Source organism: Mauremys mutica, chromosome 8, assembly GCF_020497125.1.
Source record: "Mauremys mutica isolate MM-2020 ecotype Southern chromosome 8, ASM2049712v1, whole genome shotgun sequence".
In the NCBI taxonomy this organism is placed as follows: Eukaryota; Metazoa; Chordata; order Testudines; family Geoemydidae; genus Mauremys; species Mauremys mutica.
Genome location: NC_059079.1, coordinates 77,666,021 through 77,687,230, shown reverse-complemented (window position 1 = coordinate 77,687,230; position 21,210 = coordinate 77,666,021). Strand labels below are relative to the sequence as shown.

At 48.3% G+C, this 21,210-nt stretch overlaps 1 protein-coding gene across 2 annotated transcripts in view; it reads right to left on the bottom strand.

The window, feature by feature from the left end:
* ETF1 (eukaryotic translation termination factor 1) overlaps positions 1-20,991 on the bottom strand; it is a 38,487-nt gene extending 17,496 nt beyond the window's left edge. The window contains exons 1-2 of one of the 2 annotated variants that reach the window (XM_045028039.1): positions 20,820-20,991; positions 20,616-20,732 (exon numbers count right to left, since the gene is read on the bottom strand). In XM_045028039.1, coding sequence (XP_044883974.1) covers positions 20,616-20,732; positions 20,820-20,977 — 275 coding nt within the window. In that variant the 5' untranslated portion in view covers positions 20,978-20,991. Of the gene's footprint in view, positions 1-18,403; positions 18,484-20,615; positions 20,733-20,819 lie in introns of those variants that run through there. The other variant, XM_045028040.1, reaches the window with a different exon arrangement.
* Between the last annotated feature and the right edge of the window lie 219 nt (positions 20,992-21,210).

Here is a 21,210-nt window from a genome sequence, read left to right as displayed (position 1 = left end):
ATGAACCTTGCGTGAGACACAATGGTCAAACACTCCCAGCTGGCTCTTTAAGAGAAAGGCTGATGAGAATGAAAAACCCCTCTTTCAGACTTGGGTAGGAGTTCACTTCAGTGAATGCTACCTTTAGAAAAGGTACAGATATCTCCTCTGAAAGCACCTGGAGCCACCTGGAGACTAGAAATCTCCCTAGTTCACACTATTAGTTGAAAACAATTTATTTGTGGCATGAAATAAGAATAGTCCTGCTCCAACAGGGGGAAAAGGTTTTTTGCCATGTGCAGGTCCATACACTTTGTGCACTCCTTTCTAACAGCAGAGCCCTGGAGATTTCACACAAGTCTCTCTCCCCCTCCTCCACTGAGAACAGCAATGGGAAGAGATCATAGGCTGATGCAGAAATATGGTGAGCACTTAGGAGGTTCCATAAGTGTGCTCCTGGCCCGGTACGAGATCATCCATCACCGATGGATCTTCTTCCGTGTATGGCGGAGATCAGCCTTCATATTGCAACTTCATTGTTCCTTCCCATCAACCCACTGTTCCTCAAGCCCTCCCTCACCTAGAATTTCACACACTATCTTAGATCATGCCATTGTTCCTACTCTAGCTTTAGACAAAGATTTGTTATACATACATACTGGCACAGTTTGCCCAGTTCCTGCTACCATTTCCTGACATAAGTTTGGGCAGCAAGCAGATCAGGCAATCCCACATCTTGCAGGCTTCTCTGAGACAGGAGACATTGCTGCGTGCTGGATTACCCGTCCAAGTTCATGCTAGCATGACAGATTGTTTGGACAATCCATGGTTAAGCGTATAGGGGAAAACTACAGTACAGTGCCAAACTACCGTGCCACCTGTAAATCTTCTCTCAACATTGCAGTAAGGAATCCTGTTGCAATGAACCACTCGTGGCCACACTCAAAACAGACTAGAACATATGACACAGGGGGTATCTTCCCACTATCTTTGGCCATAATGGCATAGCCGGCTTCAGAGATCCTTGTAATCTGCTACTGCAGTTAGCAATACAAGAGCAAAGGCGTCCAAAGAGGAGGGAGAAGGCACATCGAATTGCTCTGCCAAAGCCAGAGTTTGATTAGCATTAATACTCTGCTTTATACCAAGCACTTTAATGAATTCTGCCTTCCCTGTTCATGTGAAAGCACGCTAAGTGCTTTCCTCTGATTTGACATGCTTCACTACCATTCACATAGTGAAGGCCATTTCAGTGTTAACTGGTTCCTGCAGAATCATGTAAGATAGCAGGCTCACAATTTGCCATTAGAAAGGCATTGCACTGTCTGAGCTTGAAGTTGGCATGGAAAAACAGACTGCTCAGTTATTAAAGTGTCATTTTCCAGTTTACTGAGCCATCTCTGCTCAACACTATCACCTCTATTCAGGGCCTCTCAGTAGTTTATGCCGAGCATTCTGCCGCCATCTGCTGGGTAAGTGAGTAAAAGCAGCCAAATTATTTTTCATTAAAAAGGAAGGCATGGAAGATCAACAGCCAATCCAAACGCACTAAGTGTTAACATTCTGGGTTCGGAGTGATTTTCTTTGCTCTGAAGTAGATTCACTTACCCGAACTGGGATCCATGAATGCTTTTGAGACACAGGACCATTAGCGTCTGTAACTTAATACAAAGCGGACCTAGGAAACTAGAAATCCAGTAAGACGCCAGCTCAAAGGAACGTGTATTAAGAGTGGTGGCCGGAGAGCTGCGGCTGTTACAGTGGTAATAAGACCCCGATGACAAAGTTCTCAGAACTCTCACCTTCATCAGCAATAGCTTACCACAGGAAAGCAGCTTTCCTGCCTCAGAGCGATTACATATCTGTGACTCGTCATGCTGCTACATGGCCAAGCTATTCCTGTAATCCGAAATCATATCTGTGAGATAAGTCTTCTTCAGATAAGCACTGTTCTTTCTACAGTTTAAACACAGTGACCCCAGAGTCTGAGATGCACTGAAGACAGTGTTTCTTTCTATAGTGATATGCACTTTATCTGGGCTCAGAAAATCACGTTTGCTAGCAACCCCTATATTGTCACAGCCAGACTGCCCCAGCACCAGAAGACAAATATTTCTGCATACCCCATATCTTACTGGGCCTCTGACTGCTATACCAATTGTGTTCTAGACAGAATTATTCTTGAAATTATGTACAGGAAAGCGCGCCAATTGCGAATCCAGGTAGGAACACAGTCTAATCTAAACAAGGGCACAAAGTCCACCAACTACTTACATGACTATGTAACTGTATTCCCTACCTACATGGCATGGGGCAAGGCATGTACCCCTTACCATAGCTGGGAACAACTGTGCTCCACCAAGTGTTTGCTACAATGAAGTTTTCAATACAGTGAAATTTAAGTATCAATGCCTTGGCATGAGCCATTAAAGTTGTTTGAATTAATGGAGAGTTCAGACTGGTTGCTAAGCATGCACCACTGTGTTAAAACTCCGGCTGACTCTCCCTGTTCCCTTCCCCTCATAGCCGCCCATGAAAGGCCAAGACTGAAGAGACAAATTCCCTCCTACTTAGCTACACATGGGACTTTTCATTTAACTGAAGACAGTGATTTTAAGAATTCCCCTCTGATTTTAGTGAGCCACAACAAAAAGTTATACTAGATCTGCTAGAAGGATGGTACTAAGGCCCTTTGTACCAGGCATTTGTATGCTGTTAGAGGCACAGTGTCTCCTGTTAACAGGCTGGTCAACTTGTCTGCACAGCAGCTTTCCTGTCATCCTCTTAATGGCATCTATTCATCTATAGTCACAGTTCAGCAGTGATATCATTGCACTCAGTCTGAAGTGCTCAGCAAGGAGGTGGCGCTCTCTGGAGCATGCATATAGAGAAGCAGCAGATGAGGTGATGAACTCAGGATTCCTCCAGCGCTGGGCAGCAGGGTGAGGACCAGCCAGACATACTAAGGGGCTCCTGTCTACACTGCATGGCAGGAAAGCAGCCATGTGCCAGCCTCTGGTAAGGAGGAAACACTTAAGGCTTGATTAGTAACCACAGCATCCTATCACCTGGTGTGCCAACCATGTCAGCAATCAACTCACACTTAAGTGTGGCCAGGGCTTAAGTAGATGTCAGCATAAGGCGTTCCAGAGCAGAACCCAGAAGGGCCAGAGTTTGAAACCCTTCCCCAATCACTACAGGTCTGAGGATCCAACATGATCCTATGACACAACTGCCAGGAATTAAGTCATTAGGACAGTGTAACACGTCTTCTATTCTCCCTATACAAAGCAAGTTGTTTTAAGGTTTTAAACGGTAAGCTCCAAGGGACCGGAGAGTAACTAATCCTGGAGTCTTATTACAATCATGGAATTTCCATATGGCCACATGGTGCTATACAAGAGTCTAATAACTGTAGGAAGACATCAGGGTTAGTGTTAACACTTGCCACTCCCAGTAATGGATGTGCTCTACTTGGTCATATTAGCCAAGTTCTGTAAAGAAAAAAAAAGAAAGGAAGTGAGCAGCACAGATTTGCGCCCCACTGATCAGGCACAGAGGCACTCAGCAACAGCTTGCACTTAAAGATATTCCTGCTCCCCATAAAATCCTCTTGCACCTCCCAGTGGGCGTACCCCCAAGTGCCTCATCCATCTCACTGCAAACTCTGGGGGCTGTTGTGGAATCTGCAGGGCCAGAAAAAATGCCTTCTGGGCTCTTTTGTGAAGCAACAGTGGAACTTCCAAACTTCCAAAGCAGACATTTCAGACAACTAGTTTGGCATGGCTGTGCTGAATGGGTCCAGCTTCAACTCCAAGCTGTGCTTGTTTCTCTGGCTTTGGCTACACTTACACTTCAAAGCACTGCCGCGGCAGCGCTTTGAAGCGCTAAGTGTAGTCAAAGCGCCAGCGCTGGGAGAAAGCTCTCCCAGCGCTGTCCGTACTCCACCTCCCTGTGGGGAATAATGGACAGCGCTGGGAGCCGCGCTCCCAGCGCTGGGGCTTTGACCACACTGGCGCTTTGCAGCGCCGCAATTTGCAGCGCTGGAGAGGGTGTGTTTTCACACCCTGCTGCAGCGCTGCAAATTTGTAAGTGTAGCCAAGCCCTCTGTCTTTTCCAGTCAGTCTGAAGGAAGAGCACAGCCAGCATATGAATGTTCACAAGAGAAGTGGCACACTTCATTGGAGCGAGCTGCCTTCTGTACTTGTAGGTGGTTACTTTCATTACAATTGGCATTTGAGCTTCCTGCCAGAGGCGGCCATCTTGCTGAGAAGGGATTTGGTTTCTAGGCAGAGCTGAACAGGTTTTCACATTTTCCAGTTTCAACAGATAAGCCAAGCTGGCAATCAGTTTAGTCTCTTCCAGAAGGGGCACACAGCCTCCCCTCAGCAAACTGGCTGCCTCTTGCCCTAGACTCCAATGTGGTTTGGTACCACACAGATAATTCATAGTGACAGCGATTCTTACCTCAAGACCTTTCAGAGTGCCAGGAGAGCAAGTAGCAATCACAGGTGGAAATCTGAGGAGCTAGGCCCACTCTAGGCTGCCTTACTGACCTGATGCTGGCAAGGGAGGATAATAACTGTTTATAACCAACCTTGCTAAATAAATAGGAGTTAGTGACCTACACTGAAATATCAGAGGAACCTTTGTTAGACACACAGAAAAAGCAATTGAGCAGTAGCTGTTCCACACTAGATGGTTTCACTCTAATATCACAAGGTGTAATGAGCAGATAGCAAATGTAAGGAATGTCAGTAGTCAAAGCTGGCGATGAGCTGTGGGGAGCTCGAAAGCTTGCCCTTTTCACCAACAGAAGTTGGTCCAATAGAAGATATTACCTTCACCCACAATGTCTCCCCAATAACTAGATGCTGTCAGTCAAGTGCAGAGTTGGCTTGCTTTAGTTGAAAGTAGTAAAAGCTGGGAGCAATGTTCTCAAAGGGCTACTTAAGCCCTTATTTCTTTAACTGTAAGAGCCTGCAGAGAGCCTATCACAAACAAGATATGCAGATAAGTGATCCTAACTACATACTGTAGCTGGAAGACTTTCTATGGAACCATCGAGCCCAGATACTGCTATCAGAAGAGTCACTTTCCTGGATGTACTTGTATTTTCTCCCCCCAAAAGTGATTAGAGAATACAAGCAAAGTCCCTCCATGTTTAATGTGGTGGCAACAGGCTGGACAGAAGAACTCCCCACTGCCATACATAATTGACTTGCAGGTTATGCCTCATAGAGGCACATGTCCCATAGCCAAATGGGAGATTGAAACTTTCGGTGCACAGCTTCCATCAGTCAGTACTGCACGTTCATCCAGATGTCCACATTTCTGAATGATCAATAGGCACCACTGGCCTCCAGGTATTTGAGGATCAACAAGTGTCCTTGAAATTCAAGAATCCAATAGGCAAAAACAAGGAATGCTACATTAGTGGGGGAGGAAGGCTCAGAAAAGGCAGGATTCTGCATAATACAATATCTGGAAACTCACTGACTTGACACTGCCTTGTCTCTCCCCTGCCATATTGCCACAGCTGCAACGAGGCCCCTAAGCTTGATCCCCTTGCTCAGAAGCTGCTGGCAGTCCTGTAAGGCCTCCTTTCCTTTGGAATGTTCTGGCCCCCCGAAGGTCTGAAATAGCCTGAATTTGCCGTCCTTCCTGGCACAAAGTAGAGACTGAGTGAGCAAGGGTTGAGGGCTGGACCGGTGTTTAGTGGGAAAGTACAACGCATGCTGGCCACGTGGCTCAGAATCAAAGGATTTATGGTAGGGTGGGAGGAAGAGGTGCTGCTGCTGCTCTGGCGGAGTTTTACTTTACCTCTACATTCCTATGCTCAGAGCGCTGGATGGGTGTTCTTCAACATGGATTTTGCAAAAACAAATCTCAATAAAATCATTGCTAGTCTTGGTTTTCTTGTTAAATCTGTCTTATACACATACGCCCTATAGTCACCCTCAACAAGGCAATGCCCCGATTGTATTCAGTCTGTTTTCTGCACCTAGCGTTATAGGAGGAGTACCTGACAATGCTATCCTACCTACACAGTTCCCTGAATGTCATGCTTTGGGGTGCATGCCGATAGGGCAAGCATTTCCCAGATAGGCACCAGCACCGCCCCAGAAACAAGGAGAAGCAGTCTCAAGTAGCCACTGCACAAACCCATTCAGGGCTTGATAGACCAACATCACTTTGAAACGCACCCAATAATAGAAAGCTCTGGCTCAGTCTTCAAGTAGCTGGTATAATCTGCTGCCAGAGAGTAACTAACAACCTCCAAGGAGGGAAGTGAAAATGCTTTCTACAGAACTGGCCCTTCCTGAGATGGTCTCAGCCAATCAGGAACAGGCAAAATGCCACGTGATCCATTCCAAGTAATCAGAATCTTGAAATGTCCCTTGAGCAGCAGACAAACGATTCACAGATATCTAAAGAGAGCCAAGAAATTAGCTAACAGTTTGGACAGGGCCAGTTTCAAGCAACAACTGATGGGCCCCAAATGCAGGCTGAGCTCAAACCCAGGTCATCTGGAGCATTTATTCACTGTAAGTAGCAAATGTTTTGCAATTCTCAATATAGACTCAGTAAGAGCCCCATGTTCTCTTGCATCAATACATTGCTGTTTGTGTGGGTTTCTCAAGTGCACCAAGACACAAAGCACCACCCCATGTTCTGGACAGCGTCCTTCCAAAGGTTGCAGGAGCTGCTAGCGTTCTGTGCAGCATCTTTGTTGGACCACGTGGAATGCTCTGCTCAACTACCAAGAAAAGGGCCAGTTGCTAGGTGGAAGGAAGTTGGGATCAAGTATCCAATAGCAGATGGAAAAGAGAAGGACCATCTGCTTGGGACTGTGCTGGCAGGAGTCTGATCCATTCCTTCTCTAACTGTAGCTCTGGGTATAATGAGGGAGAATGGGAACTTGAAGGAAATGGAATTCCTTGCCCTGAAAGGGACTTCTGATCTGTGCAAAGCTAGTACCCCAGCTTCCCTGTAGTGCCCCACTCCACCCTGTGGCAAACTAGAACAGCTTCGTAGCACTACTGAAGGGAGCTGCAACGCTTAACAGCACTGTGGACTGAAGTGACAGCTTGGGCCCAGTCTCCCACAACATAGTTCTCATCCCCAGCCATGTAAACTCGATCCCTGCTCTTGCTCAATCCCATGTGCCAGATTAGGCAGCACTAAACAGATGCCACACCATGTACCAATTGGATTGTCCAAGCTCCCCCGCTTCCTCTGTCCCACCAAGGACTGCCTTAGGGAAGAGATGCTCCCTCTATGGAGGTGAGTTCTGGAGGGTAGCAGGGGGAACAGTCACCAGCTGCTGTACAATCCTTGGATGCAAGCTGGGGAGCCAAGCACTGAGACCAACAAGCAAGAGACACTAAGTGACAAGACTCTTCTCCCCACAACTCCTTGTCTAGGCAGGGACCTCACTCCGGCCTGTGGGAGAGAGCCCCACAAGGATGTGACAGGTGGGTGTTGAGTGAAGGAGCAGAGGTGAGTCTCAGTGAGATATTACCCAGAGGCAATGCTTCCCCATAGCAGCTTCTGGCCTGCTGCCAGCATTGACTCCTGCACTCAGCATGCATGGCTCATCTCTGGGGAGGGTGGGGGTGGAATGGAAGAGGCGACAGAAGAACCAGATCATGTACTTCCTCATACGTCCATCCGTCAGGAACTAGGCCAGGTGCCACGGCTGGGCTCGTGACATGTCAGACCCACCAACTCCCCTCCGCAGCCTCTAGGTTGGCCTCTTCCCTTCGCCCACCCCTCTGGAGGTCCCTAAGCTGCAACTGTTGCTCTGACAACTTCTGCCACAGTTTGTCTCCTCACTAGATCCCAGCTCAGGTAATTCCATTTTGCTGCCTTGAATGCCCTGCCGTTCCAGTGGGCTACGGTATTTTTGGCTGCCCACATACTGCTGCAGAGCACTGGCGTATGATGGTAAGGAACCACTGATCTGTCCGTGGTCACTGCACTTCTCTATATCCCATAGCTCCCATACAGGGGAGCTGAAGCTGAATTAGTTACTGCCACTTTGCTGTATTCACCTTTCAGCCAAGGATTTCAAAGCATCAAGGTATGGGCATGTTCTGAATGGCACCTTGTAGGCCTGGAGCACCAGGGTTCTTCTGGGGCAGTGAGGCAGATATTGGTAACCCATGTGAACACTTTTATACTTCAGATACTGATGACTCACTAGCAGACTTAGTTCTGCCACCATACTCTGTCACCAATTACTGTACTTTCCAACTTCAAAAGATTTTAGCTGCACTACACTATTAGGCCAGTCAGTTTGGTGCAAGATGTACCCTGAATGACTGAAGCAAGAAGGCCAGATTTGCATATTCAGATGTTTAGGCCTCAGGGGTACATGGAGAATAGCAAACTGATTGCAAAGCACTCACCAGTAAGCACAGAAAGTTGTCCCCTTCTGAGTTTCCCACTCCCACCTCTCGCTGCGTCTATCTTTCAGATAAAAGTCAGTTTCAGTGATGATCTGTTCGTGAATGATGCTCTGTGCAAGAACCATGCTGTTTGGTAGTGACTCATGCACCGTTGTGAAGGAAGATTACAGGGCACACAGGTCACTCCAAATGATTCTCTTAAAGTCCTTTCCTTGACATCATGTGGTGTAGTTTTCCCAAACCCAGAGGCATCAGAGCTTAGCAATCAGATGGACCCAGAGAGTTCTTTACACTGACTGCCAATGCATCAGCTATGAAAGACATGCAGCAAGGTGTCCTGGAGCACATCTGCACTGTTAGCATAGCTCAATAGAAAAGTTAAGAGCAGGGGAAGAAAAAAGCCTAAAGAAACACTTCTGAAATTGACAGGCAAGAAAGGCAATAGGCAAATGGCCAGCTCCCCTTTACAGTTACAAGTTCCTGCTGGATAACACATGGCACAAGGAAAGCTGCTGTCCTGGAAGACTAGTTAGAACAGGGGTGTCAGACACCCACCCTGCGGATTTATATTTATCCAGCTCCATGACAGACTGCAGAAGGCAAGCTCTCATTTATAAAAGAGTGTAATGCTGCCTTAGACGGAATTAGCTCCCAGGGGTGAATGGTGGCCACTCAGCCATTTGCATATTTAACTCCTAAGCCTAAGGACTACACAAGGGCCAGCATCCAAGTAACCTAGGTGCACAGCTGGGTAACAATACACATGACCAAATAAGCTAAGAGCAAGTGTAGTACTCAATGTGTGTCACTCCTCCTGAGTAACTGGAGTCATTGTGGATAGTTCTACAAAAACATCCACTCACTGTGCAGCGGCAGTCAAAAGAGTGGCCAGAATGTTGGGAATCATTAGGAAAGATAAGATGACAGAAAATATCATATTGCCTCTATAAATCCATGGTATGCCCACTTCTTGAATACTGCGTGCAGATGTGGTCACCCCATCTCTAAAAAGATATATTGGAATTGGAAAAGGTTCAGAAAAGGGCAATAAAAATGATTATGGGTACCGAATGGCTGTCATATGAGGAGAGATTAATAAGATTGTGACTTTTCAGTTTGGAAAAGAGATGACTAAGGGGGGATATGATAGAGGTCTATAAAATCATGACTGGTGTGGAGAAAGTAAATAAGGAAGTGCTATTTACTCCTTCTCATAACACAAGAACTAGGGGTCAACAAATGAAATTAACAGGCAGCAGGTTTAAAACAAACAAAAAAGTATTTCTTCACACCATGCATAGTCAACCTGTGGAACTCCTTGCCAGAGGATGTTGTGAAGGTCAAGACCATAACAGAGTTCAAAAAAGAACTAGAAAATTAATGGAGGATAGGTCCATCAGTGCCTATTAGTCAGGAGGGGCAGGGATGCAAAACCTTGCTCTAACCCAGCAGTTCTCAAACTGAGTCGGGACCCCATTTTAACAGGGTTGCCTGAGCTGATGTTAGACTTGCTGGGGCCTGGGGCCAAAGTCTGAGCCCCACTGCCCGGGGCGGCAGAGCTCAGGCTTTGGCTTCAGGGCTCAGGTTATAGCTCTCTCTCCCCAGCACTGAAGCCCTTGGGCTTCAGCTTTGGACCACCCACCCAAGGCGGCGGGGCTCAGGCTTCGGTCCCCCCTCCTGGGGTCTTGTAGTAATTTTTGTTGTCAGAAGAGGGTTGCGGCACAATGAAGTTTGAGAACCCCTCCTCTAACCTGAAGTCTGGCTACCACAAAAGGGCCATACCCTACGCTGTCTTTCTGCAAACACTCCCTCTTATCAAGAGCGGGCCAGCTCACACAACATACATTTAGCCCTCTCTTCAGCCTGGGGTAAACAGCCTAGGTTTGATGGGCTCTCTGGTCAAAGATGGCCAACATCAGGTTTCATAAAGCACTCTTTATACACTGTAACTGAAGTAGCTGTTTAGCAGTCCAATTAGAAGACAGAGCACAAGAGTAACCATAAAGTAAGGAAGTCTACTTTCATTGGTGCCTCTCTTAACAGAGCCCTTTTGCTTCAAGCTAACAGGACAAGTTTATTAGGAACAACGGAAACTGACATGGAGAGCACATGTTGACTGTCAGTTTTAGTCCTCTACCTTTTCTTCAAGGAGAAAGTGTCTCATGCTAACCTGCAACATCTCACTAACAGGACAATAGCCATTGCTCTACCTCCTACAGAGCTCATAGCAGCAGGACATTGTACGCAAAGGCAGAGAGATTTACAGAGATGCCAAAAAGCTGACTGATCGGACAGGAATTAGGTTAATGATTATGAAACTTAAGTTATGGAGTCTAAAGCTTCTCCTTAAGGTTAATAGTCATCACCGTCAATTGTACGACTTTTAATGCACTTCTCTCATCTACCAGAGCAGTAAATATTCAGAGAACTCCCTAGGAGCTAAGCAACATCTCTATTAAAGAACAGATTTAGATGAGCCTTCAGGAGAAATAGGAAACATAGAACTTCTCACATGCTGCAGACTTGACTGAGGGACCCTCAGCCCAAAACAAGAGACTTATTTTCCCTTCAGTAAGGTGAATCTCATGTAGTATTCCTGGCAGATAAATGTCAAATATTTGGGACCTAACTCAAGCCTTCTCAAGTTGAATATGGAGTCATTTACTTTAGAACTAGCCCAACCCAGATGCAAGTACAAGCAAAGGGGTTTTATTAAAGGTGAACCCACCATGTTACAATTCCAGATTCCTGTTCAATGCATGGGAAGGGTTTCAGTTAGTGAGATAACGATGCCTAAAGCTTGATGCTTGGAAGCAGACGTGCTCTGAGACTGTGCAGACGGGAGTACCTTTATCTCCTTTCTGCACTCCTCTGGCCACACAGACACTCCAAAGTCCCGTTTCCTCCCCCTAGCAAGCCTCAAGACAGATTGTGATGGGGCCTGCAAATCCCTCCATCCCAGAGAGGGAGACAGGGCTTGGAAAGTAGCCTCAGTGAATGTGCACATTGCTGCACTCCTCTCCCAAAGTCCTGCTGTGGGATGACTGCAAACAGGACACAACTGTCAACTTTTTACTGCATTTTTAAAATCCAGCCTGTTTCACCCACCCCTCGCATGCTATTAGATATGCTTTTCCTTCCTGCCTTCACATCTTGGCACTATCTTTTCCTCTGCTATTTCCAGTGTCCATCCTTCCTCTCCATCACCTTAAACCCCTTTTGTTCCCCACCATACGTTGCCTTCTACGTCTCCCTCCCCTGAATTTTCAACCCTGCTCTACTAACTTTGCTAATCTCTCCCCCTCCGTCTTCCACTCAAATTCACCCCTCACAGAGTGCGCAGTTTGTCACCTAAACTGCACAAGATTACATCGGAATAAGGGGCTATATAGCCATGGGGCAGTGCCTAGGTGATAAGCCAAACCACACTGTCCTCCTGCTGGGATTCCTATCAGGGTGCCATCCCCAGACAATTTTGTAGCCTTTGTGATACAGATACCTCCCTCCCTCCTCTGGCTGCTGTTCTATGTGATCCTCTCCGTCCCAAAGCTCTTCCACTTGCTGGTGTCTGCTAATCCAGCCTTCCCCAGTCTCAGATTTCAGGTTCTCCTCAGTGAGCAGTCTACTGTTGGCCTCTAGTATCTGTGTTAGTCTGGATCTGTAAAAAGTGACAAAGAGTCCTGTGGCACCTTATAGACTAACAGACTTGTTATTCACCCACGAAAGCTTATGCTCCAAAACGTCTGTTAGTCTATAAGGTGCCACAGGACTCTGTCGCTGTTGGCCTCTGTTGCTCAGAGTTTGCTGTGCTGCAGCAAGGTAAAGCCTATTTGATTCTTTAATGAGTCTCATAGCTACACCTGGGAGTATGCACAGCAGCAGAACCAAGGGACAAGGCTCTGGTCAGTTTGCACTTTGCTGCATTTTGACAGAGTTCTAAACAGCAGCAGCACAAACACTGGAGCTGGATGGCTGCAGTGCAGGCTCAGGAAGACAGAACTGCTTTCACTCCCGCTCACCTTTGGGAGCTTTTCCACAACCACAAGGGATGCTAAGAGGAAAGCTGAGATTCTGCAGAAGTGGATGACATTCAGTGAAAGCTGCAGACTCAGGACTGGGAAAGTTTCCTATTCAAACTGACATAGTAAGTTTTCCAGCTCCTGCTCACCAGGATCCAGAGATGGGGCAGGGTCAAGATGGAAACGAGGATACCAATTCAGGCTGCAAGGGCTTTGGTTGTGGGCGGAGCGCTAAGTGACATTTACTTGGTGTATGACCAGACGTGTGCACGCAAATGAGAAAGGATACTGCAGCTTGTTCCTTCTTATGCCTGGCCTCCACTTGAATGTTGATCAGTATAACTGTCAGTTGCTGGGGGCGGGGAGGGGGCAGGGGGGGGAGGGGGGGTGTTACTGAAATAGCAATACTAGTACAAACCCTCATGTGGGTGCAATTATACTGATAAAAAGGTGCCTTATACCAGTTCTCCTACCCACTCACCCAATACAGGAATAGCCAGGGGGATCTACACTAAGGAGGGCTGTACTGCATTAACTAGACGAGTGTAGTTGAGGCAGAATAACCCAGTGTTAACAAGGCCTTACACTATGCCTGCAATTGGTAGAGTGAACCATTTACAGCCAGAAAGAGATGTTTTTTCAATAAGTAGTTTAAATACTCATGTTGCTGAATTTTGATATATTCTTTATTATATTCATCAAAACAGAGACAAGACTGTCTCTCCAGTGCACGCCAACAAAATGCCAGCATGCCCCTACTGAACCTTTTCCTTTAGCTAGAGCCCTGTCCTCACGCAGGCCAGGAACTAGGCCAAAGTGTAAAGGGACATCTCACTCAGAATGGAGCACCCATTCATTCATACGGGAGCATAACATCGGCCGTTCACTACTTAATAGAAGTTATGGGTCATTTGTTAAGAGACCCGTCATGCCAATATCACTCCAATTATTAAATCTGCCTTTTCTCCAGAGCCAGCAGGGTATGTGAACTTCCAAGGGGTCCACGAAGTTTTGCCAGCTCACAAGACTGGCATGGTACAAGCATGCACCAAAAAAATGCATGTAAACCTGATTCAAGCCCTCCCAGCTTTGACAATGTGCCGTTACCCAGAATGGATTTCAATTAGTGTCACACAGGGCTGGAAAGCGATGGCAGCCTGAGGCTACTCCTGTAACTGGGCCATTCCACATGGGTCAGTAAGTTGCCTGATGGGCCACAGGAAAATTCAGAAACACTGGCAGCTTTTTGCAACACATACTGGGTACCACCTTTGTTAAGTTATAAGTCACCCAGCTAGTATTCAAGTATAACCAGTTTTGAAACAGGACAGCTCTTAATTGTGCTATTTTGCAGATGCTCCTGCATGCACCTTTGAACCTCAATCTTTTTATCTCACTTTGAATTAACCCTGTGTTTATTTTCTTACATGTAAGACACAAAGAGACCTCCTGGATAGCATGCATCTTCCTGCAAGAGCCTGCGTTGCTTTGCCTTCATGGTGATGATACGATCACTAAGCCACCCTCTCCCGCCCCATGGTTGGTTTAGTTTTTAGGATTAGGTGCAGAATTGCTTCTGAACAGGTCAATTTCTCTTCTTGCTACGAAAGGAAGTGTCTGCTTTAGTTCCCAAGTGAACCTCTCTAAGGCTATTTACTTAATTTGGAAGACATGCAAACCTGATTTATCATGGGCCGGTAAATATTCCACAGTCACTTCACCAGCTACTGGCCTCAATTCTTACCCACCTATTTGTCAGCCTTACTTGTGTTGGCAGACTATATCAGCCCCCACAACACTCCTTCCACATTTCTGCTTTGCCCCCCATTTCAACAACATTTAGTAAGAACTATTTCCCCTGAAAGGGGATCCCTCTACTTGGGTGCAGAGCTGCACAGATGTTTGGGCGGAGCAGAGCTTATAAGCCCTGCAGGTGCAGTTTCACTACAGCTGTCCCTCCATCACCCTTCTCTTCCAGCCCTATAAGGATGGATTCACAAAAGGGCTCACAGGCTCAGCGGTCCTGAATGCGGTTGTTGAAGATGATTTGCTAGCTAATCCAGTGTTCATCCTCACGATCATCTCCCTTCCCCCAATACCCTCAGTTTATCTGATGGTTTTAGGTGGCCATCATGCTCATGTCATCAGGCTCTGCTATACAGGCACCATCAGAAGTGCTCCTGCTTTCTGTAGGAAGGACAGCTCCTCTATCAGCCCTCCTTTGTACCTCCTTACTCTGGGGTTGAAAATCCATTCGCCTCCCTCCCCCACAAGAGGGGATGGCGGCATCACCTTAGTTTGATAAGAGCATGATCAAGACAGTTTGCAGAAACTGAGCCATTATTCAGTTTACCAAGAAGCAACAGTTGAAGTTAATGAGTCTGGCAGTTTCACAGCTATCTAGTTCAGTGCCCTGGTCACCAAGAAAATTCAAATATTGTGTCAGCTTTATGCTGCTAATGGGAAAGCTGTGAGCAGCAACAGAGGCAGGCAAGGGAATTTTTCAAAGGGGGAGGGATGGAAGAGGATCAACCAAATAAAAAGAGGCTAGGGAGGAGTACAGTGGCCAATACCATCTCTCTTCTGCCCTCTGCAGCAGCCAGACCACAGAGGATAGGAATGGCTAGAGGAGTGGAGACACCATCCCACGGCTGCAGCAGCCAGGAGGCTCAAATAAATGTTAGTCTCTAAGGTGCCACAAGTACTCCTGTTCTTTTTTCCAAAGAAGAGAATTTCAGCACTCTCCCCTTCCCTCACAGCTGGAGATGACATGGGGCTGGGTTTCTCTCCAGGGTACTGCACTCATCTTACTGGCCCCCAGCCCCTGTCTGCCACTGGCTAGTAGAAGTTTAGTCACCAGGGTCACAAGTACCTAGATTTTCAGGCCCTGCCTGCTCTCACAATAAGCAGCAGATAGCTACTCTCCCTCCTTCATCACTCCCGAAGGAGACAGCCTCATTAACTTTTACAAGATTAATCTGCAGTTCATCTAACTTGGGAGAAAGGGGAGTAACTAATAAGAAGACACGGCTAGTTTGGACCGTCAGACACTCCCTGACCACAGCTGTTCCCTTCCAGCAGCAAAGGGAAGAAAAATTTGATTCAATGGGTACTTACTATCCAGATGCTGATGAGAAAGAGCAGAGTCCAGGGACAGCACCTTGACAGGAATCCCACCACCTTCCCAGGAGCTAGTATTCTCTGGGATGTTGCCCCAGACCTATCTGGTGGGACCCCTCTTTTGTACTGGCCTCTGTCTAATCAGCATCTGGTAAATATGGAGTCCTGTGTTCCATTCCCTCAGCTTTCTGGCCACATCCCTGCTGCTTACTTCATCTATTCCACAGACATGATAAAAGTATTCCCTGGCATCGCACTCATGTGTTAACCCTTTTGGGAACACCCTGCAGATTTCACTGAGCTGTTACAAGTGGTCAAAAAAGAGCCAGAATAGCTTTAGCATCATGTGTCTACTTATTACCTTGTGCTGTACAGACCTAGACCCACCTCAGTAACACCCAGCACATGGAACTAGGACACTGCTTTTGGTTACTGTTTACCGCATCTCCACCCTTTCTTACTAATGCACTTCTGAGTCCCTGCCCTTTGCATCACCCTGTTTCTCCAGCACTATGCCTGCCACGCACCCATCCTAGAATTCTCAGAGCTGGTCCTCCAACTTCACAAGGAAAGGAAATGACTCCTGAGGACAGGAAAAGCCTGTTCCACTGGTTCAATTCTCGACCTAGGAGCGCAAAGTCCTTCAGCACAAGAGAAGAGTTGCTGAGCCTATCCCCATCTGAGGGGCTGTATAAGATACAATGTATTCAACAGGGATTGACGTATGGGTTCCTGCAACCAACACATTAGAGCATAACTTGTCCTGTCTACACTAGGCTCTTTACAACATGATGTTAGTGAACATATTTTTAAAAGACCTCTCTCAGTCTCAGACCCTCTAGTTAACATGTGGTAACACACACACCAAGGGTATGTCTACACCAGTGGTTCTCAAGCTGTGGGTCGGGAACCCAAAGTGGGTCACAACCCCATTTTAATGAGGTCACAGGCTGGCTTAGATTTGGTGGGGCCTGAGGAAGAAGCCTGAGCCCCACCTCCTAGTGCCAAAGCCTGAGGACTTCAGTCCTGGGCAGCGGTGCTCAGGTTACAGGCCCCCTGCCTGGGGCTGAAGCCCTTTGGCTTCAGTCTGCCTGTGGGGTTCAGACTATGGCCCTCCCCCACTCAGGGCAGCAGGGCTCAGGCTTTGGTCCCCCTTCCTGGGGTTGTGTAGTAATTTTTGTCAGAAGGGGGTCACGGTGCAATGAAGTTTGAGAACCCCTGGGCTACACTATGGAACCTATGCCAGCATAGCCATCAACATACCCCTAGCATAGGTGCAGCCTACACCCAGAGAAGAGTTTGTCAGCATAGGAACAGCACCTCCCTGAACAACATTAGCTACATCAACAGAAGCCCTATTCTACCAGCACAACTACATCTGCACTAGAGGGTTTGTTGGCATAGCTGTGTCGGTCAGAGTGTGCTTCCCCCCCCACCCACCTGCCTGACCAGCGTAACTATGACAACAACTTTTAAATGCAGACCAAGCCAAAGTAAAATCCTAATGAAGACATGGTAGCTGCAGTTCTAACATGTTGCAGAGCTAGATGAATGCTAGAATCCAGTGTTTCCCTGACCTGCTAGCACAAGTTTAAGTTAAACTGCCTGGTCTTCACTAGGATTTTACTATATATTAGCCAACACAACATGCTCCTCTTCTTCCATCCACTGTGTCCCTTATTTCTCTAGTCCACAGCCTGGTGCTTTGCACCAACACTTTATTTAGAGGATATCATCATTTATGCAAAACTCTTTTTCTTAACTGCATTCACTCTGCTAGTTTCCACGCTGCCTTTTTTCTGAGGCTTATGGTTTCTGTGCTTAGCTGAGTTCTCTCACTCCTGACCCTTGCAACAGCCATCTACTGCAAACAAAGAAAATCCAAAGAACTACCTTTCTGGACTAAACCTGCTTATGCCAACATACTTTGAAACTCTGAGCACCAGAATGCTAGTAGTACATGATGGCTAGTAAATGTTCCATGCAGCCCAGCTATGATCAGCATCTCTCTAAACAATGAGGGACGCTAAAGCGCAGTTGCTGACTTCACAAGCAGTTTAACAGGAAACTATAGCGCACACCTGTACCACCCCATACCTGTTTAGTTTCCTACTGCAATCTGAGTTCAAAGAAACAAACTGTCTTCATTAGCTACACAAGAGCTCTAATACCCATAGCTCTTCCAACCATGCAGGGCTTGAGCCAATGTGTTAAAAATGCAGCAGAGACTTGGATTAGCCACCTGAGCTCAGACTCAGGGGGGTTTGGTGGGCTTGAACATCCAAGCTGCCTGGGCTGCAGTGTTCACACAGCTAGCACTAGTGACTCCTCCTGGGCTAGGAGGCTCGCTCCAAGCTGCAGTGTAGACATAGCTCAGGCTCCTAGGGAGCCAGACTAGCTAATCAGCAAAAATATGCTGGTTAGTCACATTAACCCAGGGCCATAACAACCCCCCACCCCCAGGCAAACATACATGAGATCAATACAGCTCTGAATAAGAGCTCAGTATCAACTGGTGATACTGGAACAACTGGAAGGGAAAGTATCCTACAGATTCCTGAACTGGAACAGACATTCAGTGTTCTAGATGAGTGTGGGTATGTAATGGCTACTTCACTATACACACCTAAGTTTCTCTCTTCTACCAACAGTAGTTGGTCCAATAAAAGATATCACTTCACCAACCTTGTCTCTGTAAGATCAAGAGAGTCAAACAAGGGGTGAAGAACTTCTTTTCAACAACCAGGCCAAGAAGCTTCAAACAATTTTCCTTTTTTTTTTTTTTTGCACCTAAATTGTTAAGGAAAAACAATGGAGAAAGGGCCTGAGGCACAGATGGACTCAGTGGCTTATAATACAATGTGACCATACATTTCTGAGAAGGGTTAGCTGCCAGCTTTTGGAGGAGTCAAGGGTTCTTGTTCTCTCACAGGGAGTCAGTCACTTTTTGGCTGTGGTAGTAAAGAGGAAAATTCCCATTAGTCACTCACATCAAAGAAAGTAGAGGCAGTATATAAAACTCTACCTAGCTGACCACAGAAGAACTGAGCAAAAGTCAAGCCCTGAGCCCCCTTTTCTCCCGACTGCCCTTGCATCTAGAGTAAAACCCAACCCAGCACTAGAACTGTCTGCACAAGCCTCCGCAAACCCCCCAGACTAGAAGCTGACATTCTTAAAATCCAACTGACATGACAGCTGGGCCATTAGGTGTTCCAAGCTCCACCCCACTCAAGAGGAGGGCTGCACCCCTGGAATGCTCAGCTTGATGCTCTGCAGCCACCAGGAAAGGCAGCGTTCAGATGATTCCCGGCTTCCCTTAGATGCGCAGGATTAGTCTTCTGTGCTGAAAAACACAGAGGACCTGTGGTGTTTCCATGGGCAAACAGCTGTAGAGAGCTTTTGCTTAATGAAGCAAGTCATAGACCTACTGACTGCAACTCAAACCTATTTCCTAGGCTCACAATGGTGCCTTGAGGAAGATACTGCACTTCTCCTCCCCCCCACCCCAAATCAATTCCATGCTTTACTTTTGTAATTAAACTTTTATCATTGTGTCTCTACAGGGAGCACTTCACTCTCCCTTCCAGCCCCACTTGCTTGCATTTAAAATACTCCAACCTTTAAACACAAAGATTTTTATTTTCAGCCCAAATCAACTGAAACACTGAAGGCACCTGCTTGTTTCAACAGTCTGTTTAGACAGATTATTAGAGGCTGCTAAAGAAAGCTGAAGCTTCCCTGCCTCCCTTCCCCTCCCCCCCCCACCCCCTTCCCAGCTGGTGATACTGGAACAACTGCAAGGGAAGGGAAAGTATCTTACAGCTCCCTGAGCTGGAACAGACATTCAGTTTAGCTTAGTGTGGGTATGTAATGGCTACTTCACTATACACACCTAACATTCCCCTGCATTTTAGCTCTGCTGAGAAAATGCCAGCTTTTAGGAACTTCATCTCAAACCAGGGCTGACCAAAATGCATACCACATGGCAACTGCCAGACTTACTCAGTGATATGTGCACATCTCGAGTTACAAGCTACTAATACTAGGATAGCTTACTTTCTGCCAGGAAAGTATCCAGTTGCTATTAGTATATGCCAGCAGCTAGTTAAGGTATCACAGCCAGCTTAAACCTCCTTTCCCCTGAGTTATCATCAAAATGCTCTTTGTATCTGGACTCCCAAAGCATCACATGTTGCGCATTTCTGAACTCCTGGGCAATCTGGAGAGCCCACTGTCCTAGACCCCCAACTTTATCTAGACGCCTATGCAAATGTTTAAGGGAGAATGCCACAACACACAGGGAATTTACATGGGATCAAACCATGGAGTCATCCAGTATCCTGTACAGCAGCGCTCAGTATTTAGTTCTTCAGAGGAAGCTGCAGGACACCCTTAAAGGAGTATTATGGAGTCATTTGTCCGCAGGGGAAGACTCAGTGATTTAAACCCCCAGGCACGAAAATTTAATTACCCTGATCAATTCCACCTCATGTTTTGTGTCCCCCTGGCCGCCCTCACACAGGGCCACCTTTGCTTTCAGATCCCACCAAGCACTGGGGCCCTTCCAGTCAGGAAGCCGCCGGCCCGTCAGCAGGGCTCCAGCACCGATGAGCATAACAGGACCGCGCCGGTACTGGGCCTTGGCAGAGCTGCCACCGGCTCCTCACTCGCTGCCCGCCCTGCTCCCCGAGAGGCGGCAGTGCCGCTCCCAGCCCGCAGGAGCCACGCACGGGGAGAGGAGGGCGGCCCAATAACCTGCCCCCCCTGACCCTCATCGTCCAGGGCGGAGCAGCCTCAGGGCCCCACTGCCCGGGACGCCTGGCGCCGGCGAGGCCCCCTCCACCGGGTGGGGCTCGCTCTGCCCCGAGCGATTCGCGCCCGGCCCGGGGTCGGTTCAAATGCTGCCCCGCGCAGGCCAGCGGCGGGGGCCGGCTCCCCAGGACCAGCGGAGCGAGGAGACCGAGCTCCGCCCCGCCGGGGACACGCGGGAGCGGTGGCCACCCGCCTCCTCCCAGGCGGGACGGCGGAGACCCCACCCGGGCCCGCTCAGCCCCGGCCCCGCCCACGCCCCGCCGCTGCTCACCCGCGGGCCGCCTCCAGGCTCTTGATGAGCTTCTTGATCTTCCAGATCTCCACGTTCCGGTCGGCAGCGCTGGGGTCGTCCGCCATCTTCTCCTCCTCCTCCTCCTCCGCCTCCTCCCTGCGGCGGCCGGGCCGGCGGACACACAGAGCACAGCGGTTAGTCCCGGCCCGCGCGCCCCGCGACCCCGCCCGGAGCGGCGCTCACCTCAGGCCCTGTCCCCCCGGCAGCGGCGGCGGCGGCTCCTCCCTGCGCGGCGGCGGGGGCGGCTCGGGGCTCGCGGCGGCTCTGACGTCGGAAACCGGCTTCTCTCCCCCTCTCCGCGCTGCATGTGTTGCAATCCGCTCACATGGGGCCTGTGACATCACTTCCGAGGGACACCGGAGAGGGCGGGGAGGAGAAAAGGGGGCGAGACCCTGCGGCTCCGCCAATCGGCGCCTTTCCGATCCCTCTCCGCCATTGGCTGGTCCCGCCAGGCCGCGCTCTCCCCATCGCTATTGGCTGGCTACCTCAGGCCAGCCTCCGCCCCCCGTGCAGCGCATGTCGGGGTTTGTAGTTCCTCGGGCCGCGAGGGGGCAGAGCTGGTCACAGAGGGAGA